This window comes from Gossypium raimondii, chromosome 3, assembly GCF_025698545.1.
Source record: "Gossypium raimondii isolate GPD5lz chromosome 3, ASM2569854v1, whole genome shotgun sequence".
Classification (NCBI taxonomy): Eukaryota; Viridiplantae; Streptophyta; class Magnoliopsida; order Malvales; family Malvaceae; genus Gossypium; species Gossypium raimondii.
In genome coordinates, this window is record NC_068567.1 from 61,903,627 (window position 1) to 61,917,698 (window position 14,072).

Consider the following 14,072-nt stretch of genomic DNA (forward strand, 5'->3'; position numbering starts at 1 on the left):
AACTTGTAGCCTCCAATTTTTATTGCTTTTTTTTTCCTCCTAAGTTCTTGTAGGCCAGCAATGCCTAGCAACAGACAAAGCAGAACCATGTGAAACTTAACCAATTGCTTCACCTGATATGTTCCTTAAACATTCTCTCAATAAACATATCCTTACCATGGAGGAGCTGTGAGTCCGATTACATTTTTTTATTTAAAAAATTTTATCTACTATAAAAAATTGATGATTATACGTAGCGTGCCACTTGTATTTCATTCTGACATACAAAGACCAGTTTTTAATAGTGGATATGGATGAAATTTTAACAGAAAGATCAGTTAATTCTTTAATCTAATCTACAAAAATTAATTTACCTATTTTTTTAATAAAGAGAATAAAATATAATCAGACTTTTATTACAAGTGTCTCTATAATACTTTTACCTATTCCTCGCTCTGTCTATATATACATTTAACCATTAAAGATACCATTTCAAACCACCCAAGTCTTTCCCTCTTCAAAAACATTCCATCACTTACAAAAGCAAAAAAAAAAAACCAAATCTTTTCTATCTTTTTTGTGTTCTTCTCTAAGATGGGTATTCAACTAACAGGACTAGCTCAAGCTAAGCAGAAGCTACAACGAACGCTATCGGGACGACTCGGCAACACGAATGTTCCTAAAGGCCATATTGCAGTTTATGTTGGGGAAAGCAACAAGAAAAGATTTGTGATTCCTATAGCTTATTTGAATCATCCATTGTTTCAAGACCTTTTAAATAAAGTTGAGGAAGAATTTGGGTTTAATCATCCAATGGGTGGTCTTACAATTCCATGTAGTGAAGAGTATTTCATTAGTTTAACAACATCATTGAATTGTTCATAGAGGTATTTCATCATCAACCATGGATGCATTAAAAAGAATAGCAGTCTTTTCATAAATTTTTCGTTTTTTTTTTCTCTCTTTTTCCAGTAGGGGTTAGCTAATTCAATCCCTATGTAAACACTGCTGACAACAAAAATCCTATTCGTCTATGAAAAAGTTGGATTAATGATGAACCCCTTTTCCTTATATTTTCATGGAAAATTCACAAATTGCATGTAAAATTAAGATCAAACTACTTGGCAAAGCATTGAACAACTTACAAGAAGTATATATATAACATTCAGAGACTCTTAAACCATTCATGAAAAAAGAAAAAAAATGCTTGAAATCATTCAATCTTGCATACCCAACTTATCATTACTTGTAATACTTGCTTTTATCCATGACATTTGTTTTCTCGTTTAACCTCAGAAACTTGCTGCTTTCAGTTTTAAGACAGAACTGAAAGCTTGCTGGGTCTCACGTGGTCGTTAGATTTTCATGACATTTAAAAAATTTTGATATAATAAATATGATGGATTGAATGGATAAAATTGAGTGATTATAAATTATAATGTTTTGAATTGGAAATTCATCATATCGAAATGCTTTTCTAGATTTTATATGAAAAATAATTTTTTTTTAAATAATAACTTATGCTTTGTAAAAATAAAGGGCTTTGGGTAAATTCTTTATTAAGTTGGATCCTAATTGAATGTAAATATTCTAGTATAGATTATATTTATAAAAATTATTTAATAATTAAATTATAGGTAGAGTAGTAAATTAGTTATCAATAAACAAAAGAGTTCGGATTTATTGATACAAAGAAGAATAGGTGATGTAGATAAATGGTTTACCCTGTTTAGGTTTGGGTGAAAAGCCATCAAGTAGGGTGGACAAAGTCAAAAATAAGGAGGAGTAGATGGAGCTTGGAGTGAGGTAGTAGGAGAGATGTAGGATGCTTATCCTTGACCTTAGGCCCCAGGCCTTATATACATGTTCTCTCTAATCCCAAAGTGCCACGTATCGAGTCGCTGTTGGAGGATCAAGAGTAAGTAGTCAAGTGGTTTGGCGTCATAGGCTTAGAAAGAGTGGCGTTATGATGTGTCTTCGGTCATCTCAGATGGGACATGGTAGTTGAGACCTAATGTGGTCATTAATTTGTAAGTTTGTTTATTTGGCAAGTTGTAAGGCCGAAAGGTTCTTACGAGGAGTTCCTCCAAGGGGCTTCCTTGTACTGCTCGTAGACTTAGCTGCTTGAGCTATCCTATAGAGGTGTAACCATGTTCAATTTTAAAAAAAATTTAATTGTTTTATTTAAGCATTTCAATAAAAATCATAAAAGACAAAAACACAATTATATTAATATTCATTACTTTATTAAAACAATTTTTAAATAATTTTCCAGATTGAATTGATGTTGAGTTGACTCATAATACCAACTCAGGCACACCATATTATTATAAGGGTATTTTAATCTTTTCATACTTTCATCGTGGTGGCTATATGACCAAGCCCCAACATGCATGCACCGGGGCATAGAATCAACAATATTATACTTAAATATCTAGCGGTTTTATTGCCAGTGTGACAAGTCAGTTGTAATATTTATAAAGTTACAATAGAACACCTAAATATTCCAAGGACCGAACCCAAAAGAGTCAAAGAAAAAATGATTGCTAAGCAACTCACATGCAAATAAGGAGTCTAACTAACTACTCGTTAAGTTTTATATTACGGCAAATCATATCAAGGTTAATTATACTAATTTGCTAACTAACACTAAAAAGGACTAAATCGTAAAAAAGATAAAACTTAGGCAAATAACAATTAAATAAAAAAGTAGTTGGTTGACTTCCATGTTGCTAATTAACCTTAGGCAAATAATAATTAAATAACATTTACCCAAAATCGTAAAAAAGACAAAACTTAGGCAAATAACAATTAAATATAAAAAAAGTGGTTGGTTGTCTTCCATGTTGCTAATTAACCTTTGGATTAGGGATCTAAAAGGCTTAAACTTCTAATTGGCTCAACTTTACCTCTCGGTCAACATTTTACCAAATTAGACGATTTAGTCCGATTTATCTCTCGACCTCACCAAACTAACTCGGGCTAACTGAGTTTATGCTCAATAGGCTCTCCTCTCAGTCTCACCTACTTATATATTCCCTTAGAGAAGTCAATTCTAAGTTTTAAAGTTTATTCAATTTAGTACAGTTTTTATAATTTAGTCCTTGTGTCAAAAACTAACTAAGCAACATTTCCATCAACCAACCGCCCTAAATTTAGCTACTCATCATCATTCCAAAACAAGCAACAACCCAACATACATTCAAATTATGCATTAACATAAGTACAAAGATAGGGTTAAAGAAATCTTAGTGTTTTCTTGATAGTTGCTTGAAGAAGATGAAGGTGGCAACAATGGTGGAACAAAATAACACTAAAGATAAGATTTTTATCAAATAAAAGAAAATGGAGCTTAATTATATTAATGATTAAGGGTTAAATTGAAAATAGAAAGCAAGTTTGAGTACTAAAAAGAAATTAAGACCAAGCTATGGTGAAACTTAACTAACTAACTACCAATACCACTAAAAATCAGAAAAGTTTGATGCTAAACCTTAAAAGGATGAAGAAGACAACTCTGGCCCTAAGCTAAAAAGATAAAAGAACAAAAATAAAGCAGCCTCCTTTTCTTTTCAGCCAAAAGTGGCTTTTAACAATTGATTACAACCCAAAATTCTAGATCAAAATGCCCCTGGACATTGTATTTTGATTAGTGCTGGTGTTGGACAAAAACTACTATTGCAGTTATTTAAGGTACATGAACTAAATTGTAAAAGTTTATCGATATAGGTTTTTAATTGGCCAAAAGCTTAGGAATTTAAATTGCAGTTAGTTAAATGTCTAAAATATTAATCAAACCAATTTTAATATATATTGGTGGATTAAAACATTAGCATGTGATTATTAAGTTAGTAAACAAGGTTAATTAAAATTAAACATGACTTAATTAAGTATAAAAGTAAAATTTAAGTGGGATGAATGAGAAGACTCATCTTCTCCCTTCATTCACCACCAAAACCAAAGAACAAAATGTGAAGAAGAAACCTTGAGAAGCTTTGTACATTCGACCCTTAATTAGGTAAATTTTCTAGGTCATTTTCTTGTAATTTTTATGTTTTTAAAGTCATGCGAGCTTCGTTTAGCTAGTTCATATACCAATTTGTAAAACTGTTAAAGTTTTTGAAAGTTGCAATTGTTTGTTTTTTTTTAATAAATTGGTGTTAAATTGTTAGATTTTGAGCTTAGATGTAAAAAAGGACTAGATTGTAATGTTTAAATGTTAGTTTTTGAGCATAAGGACTAAAGTGTATAAAGTGTGAAATTGATGTGAAATTTCTGTAATAATAGATAATAGAGGGTCATAGAAGGATTTCATTGAGATTAGTTTCAAAATTTAAGCTCAAAATTGAAAGTTATGGCAAATTTTGTTTTAGAGACTAAATTGAATAAAATGCAAAACTTTAGGGTAGTAAAAATTAAATTAAATTGGTTCATGCATATTATGGTATGATATAAAAGTGTTTGTTATTGATAAATTGAATTGAATAATTGTATAGATCGAGAATTGAAACAAATCGAAGATAATCGAGGAAAAGGCAAAATTATTTATTAGTCCTTGAAGATTACATTGTTTGTTGTTTTGACCGTAAGTTCATATGGAACTTATTGTTTTGTTTCATGTTATAATTGAATTGTAATTATTTTGATTATTAGTTTATATAAATGTGCATTTGGTGATTTTGGCATCAATTGGACTAAATTGCAAAGTATGAAAAATATGGTATTTATGAATAGGTACTGTAATTGCCTAAATTTAAGGTTATCGGAACAATGGTTTCAGTAACCACAAATCTGATTTAAAGAGAAATTTATTTTAATATTTTTGCATGAATATTGATATAATAGGAAAACCATATGAAAATATCAATAGAAAAATTTTACCTAGGTTTAGTGGTTAGTTAGAAAAAGAAATTATTGAAGAAATTGGGTAAAAAAACAAGGTATCGAGACCTCGATCTCATAAAACCAAGTCGAAAATATTTTTATAAATATTTATGAAATGCTAGTAATGTGCTATTAAAATTTCGTTAGAAAATTTTAATGTTTGGGTAGTCAATTAAATGAAAAGGACTAAATTGGAAAAGATGTAAAAGTGGCTGGAATGATTAAATAGCTTAAGTGTCTAATGAGGAAGGATTTAAAAGGAAATTAGACACAAAATTTATTTGGGTTGGACGGCAAGGGCATGAAATCATCAAGAAAATGGATGATTTAAGGGCAAAATTGGAATATTGCATAATTAACTAAATAAAATTAGGACTAATGTAGAAATATCTAGATTTCTTGTGATTTCTCTTCATTCTTATCAGCCAAAATGCCATAGGAGGGGTTCTTTAAGCTGGTATTTCATAAATTTTGGACCAAGTGAGTTAATCCTTGCCTTTTTCTTGTAATTTTTGTGTTTTTAAGACTTTTACAATTAGGTTCGACTATTAAATTCCTTAGTTTTTTATTTCATGGATGAAATTGAAAGTCACCATGGTTGTGTGCTGTAATTTTATGATGAAATAACATGAAATTGAAGCTTTAATTTGTTTATGATATGATTTTATTAGGTAATTTCAATAGAAATTGATTTTTAGGACCTAATTGTGAAAAAGTTGGAATTAAAGTCTAGTGCTGAAATTTTGATTCCCAAGGGTTATAAAGTAGTATAAAGTGATAGAATAAAGTGTTAATTAAGAAAAATCAGCTCAATTGAGAGGTTAATTGAGCAGGGATGAAATTATCATTTATTAAAAGCTTAGGGGAAAATGGTAATAAACATCTTGCACTAAAACAGTTTTGGACAGCAGCAGTAGACTAATTTTGAAAAATCACCATAAATTTTGGAAATCAAATTAGAGGATGAAAAAAATATGGAATTAAAGCTTATTGAGTCTAGTTTCTCATATAAGAAACGGTGTAAGTAATGGAATTGTAAATCATGAGATATAATAAATTTTGTGAGACAATGTCAGAATGAATTCGGGTTTCCCTATTCTGACTTTGAAAAATCATCAAAAATTGGAGAAAAATAATTAGGGGTTAAAATTTATATGTTTAAATTATTAATGAGTCTATTTTCAATAAAAACAAACAAAAACATCATCAAATTTTTTTACTAAAAGATAATTAATTTTTAGCAAAGAAAGGTCAAAGCTGTTAGACAGCAGAAAAGGGGTAAGTTTGAAGATTTTACTGTACTTATTGGCTAAACCAAAAATTTTAAAAATTTTATGGTAGAAAGGTATTTGAGTCTAGTTTCAGAAACACCAAGCGGTTTTTAGTTTGGAATTCTGTAGCTTAATATATAAATAATTTAGTGACTACGACTCAAGTAGACAGCTTTGAATGAACTATAAATAATAATGGAATTATAGAGAATGTTACATATGAACATGAAATGTATTAAATTGATGATTAAATTTATTTATTTAGATCCAGAAAATTCAAATAAGAAGCTAGATCGGGGAAAGGAAAAAGTTCGGGATTAGTAGATTTTTTAATACGAACAAGTATCGAGGTAAGTTCGTGTAACCTAAATTATATTCTTAAATGCTTGAAATGTATGTATTGATGTGAATATGATTTAAATGTTCATTATATGAAAATTGATGAAACATTGATATATTTGATAAAAAGGGGAAGTAATCCAGGTTGAATGAAAGGAAAATTCGATGGATCTTTAAAAAGGAATTGAAGGTAAAAAAAAATCTAGCCCGGATGGTGATCCTATCCTGATATAGCCCTCCTGAAGAATATGTGTAAAATAGATTTAGCCCGGACGGGTAATCCGAATTAGGGTCTGAATTTAGCTTGGACTGGTAATTCAGATCCGAGCTCATTAGAGTAAATTGTCGTTATAGGGGATTTAGCCTGGACTGGTAATCCCGCTGTAAGGATGAGGTTCGTGGGAGTGTGCTCTCTGAGATGGAAATGTGCGCACATGAATATGAATTGACAGACCCGGAATAGTACGCTAAAAGTGTATCTCTGGAAATCCATCGAAATTCTGAGAAACTCAACTAGATAAATATGAGAAATAATAAGGATAATTGAAAACATGGCTCATCGAGCATTAATCTTTGTATTGAACTCATATGATGCTATTTGATTAATGTTTTGGTTGAGTTTGTGTGTGATAAGTAAATGGTAGATTGAATGGATGTATGAATATTTATTGTATTATATTAAAAATATTAGGTAAGTATAATTCTTGTTACATGAGCTTACTAAGCACAACATGCTTACCCTGTTTTCTTTTTCCCTGATTCGTAGTATTAAGAGCTCGGAGGTCGGATTCGGTCGAAGACACATCACACTATTAACTTCAACATTTTGGTATATTAAGAAACTTTATTTTGGAAATCAATGGTGTGTATAAGTTGATAAAGTAAATGTTAATGTGAAATGAATGTAAAGTTAGTCATTGGTATGGCTATCAAATCCTGGTTTTGGTGTGATGAGGCTATTTTATAGATATGCGTAAATCTATCTTGAAAATATGTTGAATTGAATTGGTTGATTTGGTTTGATATCGGTGTATGTTTTGGGTTTCGGAGGCCCATCTAAGGGACATCATAATATGTTTCAATAAAAGAATAGTATTTAACTCGTAATAACGGAAAAATTAATTCGGAAAACTCTGGTAATGCCTCGTACCCTATTCCGACGATGAATATTGGTAGGGGGTGTTACAGGTACAAAGTACCAAAATGAAAATGGAATGTTTATAAGGTTAGTATGACATGTATAAGTTGTTATAAGGATTGAAATTATATGATTACAGTAATAATGCCCGTGTGACCTTAGTAAAGGATTATGATACGTACAGCATGCCATTAAGGGCAAAAATGAAAATGATCAAGGATTTACATGGTTATATGAGATCTAGCATTTGTTGCGGATTCTCGGTTTATATGTATCGTTGGTTTTGCCTGGACTGGTAAACTCGATACGATGTCAGCTTGTGTGAGCAAATTCATAAATGTCAGCTTGTGTGAGCAATATAGTCTTGTGTATCCGAGTTGATTTACTAAGGTTCTCTCGAATGAAAATGGTAACCTAATGGAAATGTAATTTTTGAAATTATTTGAACATGAATTAAGTTACATATGCTTTCAAATTGAATATGAATTGGATGGTACATGATTTTAAATGGAATTGTTGTGTATATATATATATATATATGTTTTGTGGTATAAGTTCTTGATATGTAAGTGAACTAACCTATTGGTTGTATTTTTTTATATGCATATGGTACTATAAGGATGCCAAGGGATGCCATATAGAATGCCAATGTATTTAAATGTTTAATTTGTTGTAATGTTAAGGTAAGTTAAGTAAATTTCATATGGACTTACTAAGCATTCAATATGCTTACTCCATTGTTTCCCTTTTTCCTTGTAGATTGCCAACTTACGGAACATGTCTATCGGATCGTCGAGAAGCTCACACTATCCCATTATTGATTTGGTAGTTTTTCAATTGCTTTAAAGTTCACTTTTGTGGCATGTACATAGGTGTTATGTATTAGTTAAGCTTGAATGTTGGTATACTTTTGAAACTTATCTATCACATGATTTTGGAAAAGTTAATACCTAAAAAAATATGTATGTTTTAGTAAACATGTGTGAGATATGTTTATGACCATTGAAATGGTATATTGAATGCAAATACGTATGTTTCAAGAATATAGGTAAATGTTTGACAATTGGATATTTACTTGACATGTATGCAATGGTAATGGAATGATGATTCTAATGGTTGATTAGGAGCTATAAATTGATACGAGGTTGAATATGGACATTTGTACTTGTTTTGGCATGTGAATAGAATGCTTTGATGCAAGTAAGTTAGCTAAATGAGTACAAAATGTTAAGTTTGTGTGGAAGCTTTGAAATAGGTACCAAATGGCCCAAATTTTAGCAAAAATAGAATCCACGTCTCAACGAGCAACTTCCCTCGTCGTAACGTCGGCTGACAGTGAGTCACGTCACAACATTGTATGGCCTAAGGTCATGACATGACAAATTGTTTGGTAACGTCACGGCGTGGAGGAGGTGATGTCACAACGTCGACTCTGAATTTTCAAAACTTTATAATTTGGTTCTATTTCAAGCTCGAGTCAACAAAAGAGTTTTCGGAAGCTCGATTGAGGCTCGAATTTGATTGCTTAACTTAATGTAAATGTGATTAACACTTAACTGCATGTTTGAATGAATTTTTACTATATAATTTATTGTAGTTGCTCTGACAACAACTATGGCATCTTGTAGCTCGGACCCGACAATCGGGTCAGGTAAAGGGTGTTATAGTGGCTAACTCTTATATGTCTTAGGTTTGTTTAGTTTGTATGTACAATAAAGTTAGAATTTTATATTATTCCATTAGTAACCATCTCTTAGTGCATTTTTGTAAGTAAAACACAAGTGAGTTACTTATTATATATATATATATATATGTGTGTGTGTGTGTGTGTAATTAGGTGTATTTTTCAACACTTATCTCGAAATCTAATAACATAACCTATAAGTGATCATTGATAATGCAAAATTGGATAAAATGTGCGTCACCCCATGTGAATATGATGATACAATTCTTAGTAGTACAATTTAACTTAGTCGGTGGTGAACATTATTTAGCTTTCTTTTTTTGGGTTGAACAACACCATGCATCAAACTTTGAATGAATGTATGATAGGCCTTAAAATGAAAATATTCACTATCCATTCTTAATTCGATTAGTATCAATAATATTATAATATTTTAAAGGATATAAACTCGAGCGTGCTTAAGCGTGTAATATCTTCCACTTTAAAAATTAAAAGATCATAAATAGTGTAAAAAGTTATATAAAAAATTTTAATAGAGACTAATGTATTTTCTTTAAAACCCAAATCGTAAAAATTTTCTTTGAGTTATTCAATTTTTTTAAAATTTTATCTTGGCCCTTCAAGGCTCACCACAACTAGCTTTATACTAGGAGTCAAATTGTATTTTGTCCCCTCTACAAAAAAAATGGATAAATTAGTCTTGTACATTAGATCAAAAAGCAAATTGTCCTTCTGTTAAAAATTTCATCCATTTTTACTGTTAAAAATCAGCTCCTACATGTCAGCGTGAGGTACATGTGGCACGCCATGTGTAACTGTTTAGTTATTTTGTCAACTATATCAATTTTAAAAAGTAGAAATGAATAAAATTTTCAACCATTTTGCTCTTTAATCTAACACACAAAGATTAATTTACCTATTTTCTGAGTAAGAGGAACAAAATGCAATATATTTCCTAATACAAAAGCTTTCATGATAGTTTTACCAAATAGAGATGGATTAAACACAACTATTCAAACCTTGTAAACTACAAAAAGTCAAGTGAACATGTTAGGTCATATTTGGGCAATTTACCAAAAAAATCCAACTTTTTTTTTAAATTTATCGAAATGGGCCCGATATTTTATTATTTATCGGAATGAGCCCTTTCCCCTAAATCGTGTCCACGTCAGCGCGATGTCAGGGGATGTGTCAGCAGAGCGTGGCCACATCAGCGCGCTTTGCTGACGTGGCAACAAAGCGTGGCCTTGAAAGCGCCCTTTGCTGACGTGGACACGTGGGCTCGACTGCAAAAATCCTTCTGATAAATCATCATGCTTTAATTTTATCTTAAAAACCCATAAACACGAAACGTAATCTAATTTTGAATAAATTTTAATTAATTTAATTACGAAACCCTAAACCCTAATCCAAAAAATTAATAAATTAATAAATTTAATAAATTAATTTAATTACGAAATCCTAAATCCTAAACCCTAAAATTTAATAAATTTTAATTACAAAACGTAATTTAATTTTAATTAATTAATTAATTTCTCTCCAAAACCCTAAAAATCCGAAAAACCCTAAAAACCCTACCGCGAAATCGCGTCCCCATGACATTATCAACTTTTTAATTAATTAACATAGTTAGTCACCTAACTTTTTAAATGCTTTCATTTTGGTCATCCAAATAAAAAAAAACTTGTGATTTAGTCACTATCGTTACAATAATTTATCGTTTTGGTCACCAAACCATTAATTAATCCTTAACGAAAAATGATTGTGCACGTCATGCCATCAATTTTGGAGTTTTTTTAACCCTTGTTATTGTTCATCATCTTCTTCCTCAACCCATTTGTTCCCTCCAAGCCACCCCCTTGCTTCCACAATTATTTTTCTTCTTCTTCTTCTTCTTCCTTTGCTCCCCGCTTCTAGCAACTGCATCATCTCTTGCACCACCCAACACAATAAATTAATGTAACGGCAGTGACCAAATTGCAAGTTTTTTATTTGAGTGACCAAAATAAAAGCGATTAAAAAATTGGGAGGCCAACTAAATAATTTACCCTTATAAAAGTAACAATTTTACACTTTTTTTCAAAAGTACATGTCTTATAAAAACCAAAATCTACTAGTGCTATAATGCAAAGACATGTACCATACTTTTACAGATAAGAAAAACAGACCAACCTACCTAACTGGCAATGGTGTTTTTGACAATGACTACTTTATTTTATTCACTTCCTTGTGCAAGACTGTATGTTGCAAATTTGTAATGGGGTTGATTTCTCATTGTTTAAATTGATAAGCCATTTATGGCAAATAGGATAGAACATGTAATTATTGTTTCAAAACAGACAGCTAATAACCTAATCATAAACTTAATATGATCAAATGAATTCTAAATTCTTCTAGGTTTATTTTTGGTTTTGATCTTTATATTTTTCGCATATTTGAAATTTAGTCCATTTATTTATAATTTCAAAGATTTAATCGCTTCATTCTTCTGAGTTAATAATTAAAGTTCAATGGATAGTACCTTCAAAGGACATCCATTAAATTGGATTATGTTTAGGGGCGAAGTCAAAAAAAAATTTAGGGGGGCCGGAATTGAATTATAAAATTTTTGAGAGACCGAAATGTAATTTTATCATGTATAAATTTAGAATTCTATAATTTTTTAAAGGACTAAACAATTTTTTTTTATATTTTGGAGGTCAAAGTGTAATTTTATCATGAATTAACTTGTAATTTTATTATTTCTAAAGGGATTGAATTGAAAATTTTCAATTTTTAAGGGGCCTCCGGCGTCGCCTCTAATTATGTAGCATTTCGCATGTCCAATTTAAAGTCACATGGAAGTAGACCTGTCCATGGGCCGGTTCGGGCCAGGCCCGTAAAAAATTTTGGCCCGCCTCCTAGGCCCGGGCCCGGGCCCGGCCCGAAATATGGGCCTAAAATTTTGCCTAGGCTCGGCCCGGGAAAATATCATAAGCCCGAGCCCGGCCCGGCCCATCTTTTAATAAACATTAAAAAATTATTTTAAAAATAAAAAATAAAAATATTTTAAAAGTATTTTAAAATTAAAAAATAAAAATAAAAATAAAAAATATATATTTACTATATTCGGGCCGGGCCCGGGCCAAAAAAGTGGTGTCCGAGGCCCGGCCCGTTTTTTAAATGGGCCTCATTTTTTTGCCCAAGCCCATATTTCAGACCTATATTTTTATCCGAACCCTCCCATATTTCGGACGAGCCGTCGGGCCGGGCCGAGCCGCCCGGCCTATGGACAGGTCTACATGGAAGCCATGTAAGGAAAAAGATTGTATCGATTTTCATTTTGTTTCTCTAAAACAATGGTGAATAACGTTATAACCCCGGATTCAATATTATTATTTGCTTACTTAGCCTTCCACGTGTAATGTTGAATAAATGAGTAATTTATTTTTATTTTAAAAATGCAACATACTCTAATTTAATTGAGAAATCCTTTGACAATGTTATTAATTAGACTTTAATTTATTTTTTTTTTGGAAGTTTCATGAGTACAAATACAATACATTTACAAGTATAAATAAATGCGCAACCAACTATAATGTAAAATCAAATCAATATAAAGCATATGGCATACAGGGACCTACAAAACCCACACATGACATATAGAGATCTATCCATGGATCGGGCCACAACTTGATTTCAAAAAAAATCAAGCCAAAACCCATTTTCGATTTGACCCACCCAAAAGCCCATTTCATTGTTCAAAATTTAATGAAAATGTTAAAACATATTTTTAGATTAATATTAATATATTTGAAGTTTTAAAAATATTTTTCATTATTTAAATTAAATTCGGGTTGAGTCGGTACATTAAAAACCTTGTCCAAGCTCGACTCATAGACAGATTTAGACATACACACGTCGCAATTGCACATAATGAGACTCGAACCTCGGTACTCTAGAACCCAAAACTTCTAACTTAATTAGGATTTTAATTATTAAATAAAAGAGTAGAGGGACTAAACTTCAAATATGTAAAATAATTTGGACCATTCTTTTAAAAGTTTCCCATATGATCGGAAATGGAAAAGATTTTCATTTCCTTTAGTTGATTCAATCTTTGAATGATTGAACTTGAGAGTGAAACAGCTGTTTTTTTCTCTTACAAGAAAACAGTACCGGTGGCCCCTAGATATGGGCCGGAATCGGAGAATTCAAGGTACAATGACTGCATTTTTTGTTTTTTGTTTTCCCGGAAAACAAGCTTCAATGTATAAAAAGATAGCTTGTAATTTGGATTACGAGATTCAATGTATGAGAGTGGTATGGTAGGGCAATTCAGGTCTCTTTGTACAAATCATGTGCCAATTTTGGATTGATAATGTCACCCTCGATTTGCAAATTTAGATATTTGTAGATATTCAATTAGTTTCTTTAAGAATTTGGATTTCAAAAGTACTATTTTTTGGATTTTGATTTATTTGGATAATATTCGGATCAAATTTAAAATTACTATTTATTATGAATTGGATAGATATCTCATATATTTATTATTTCAATCCGCTTTGCTTATTTAGATAATAAATTCAGATATTTGAATCCACTTGTTATAGAATGCTTATAGTTTTGAGTTTATATATTGTAAGAAAAGAATTTTAGCGAATTTGATTCGGGTTTTTTGCAGATTTAAAATCAAACGGATAATATTATTTAATTCAAACTCAAATTTAGATAATAATACTCGAATAATTTACTGATAATAAATAGGTTCGAATTTTTTACCACATGTATTTTCTTA

At 30.9% G+C, this 14,072-nt stretch overlaps 1 protein-coding gene across 1 annotated transcript; it reads left to right on the top strand.

Moving 5' to 3' along the window:
• The first annotated feature begins 470 nt into the window (after positions 1-470).
• Positions 471-1,037, top strand: LOC105795371 (auxin-induced protein 15A). The gene has a single exon (XM_012624979.2). It carries the CDS (start codon positions 574-576, stop codon positions 862-864), a length of 291 nt encoding a protein of 96 aa, XP_012480433.1. The 5' UTR covers positions 471-573; the 3' UTR covers positions 865-1,037.
• The last annotated feature ends 13,035 nt before the right edge of the window (positions 1,038-14,072 follow it).

Bases quoted from the DNA above. Each gene is read 5' to 3' on its own strand.
- LOC105795371 (XM_012624979.2), top strand. From the start codon at position 574: ATGGGTATTCAACTAACAGGACTAGCTCAAGCTAAGCAGAAGCTACAA.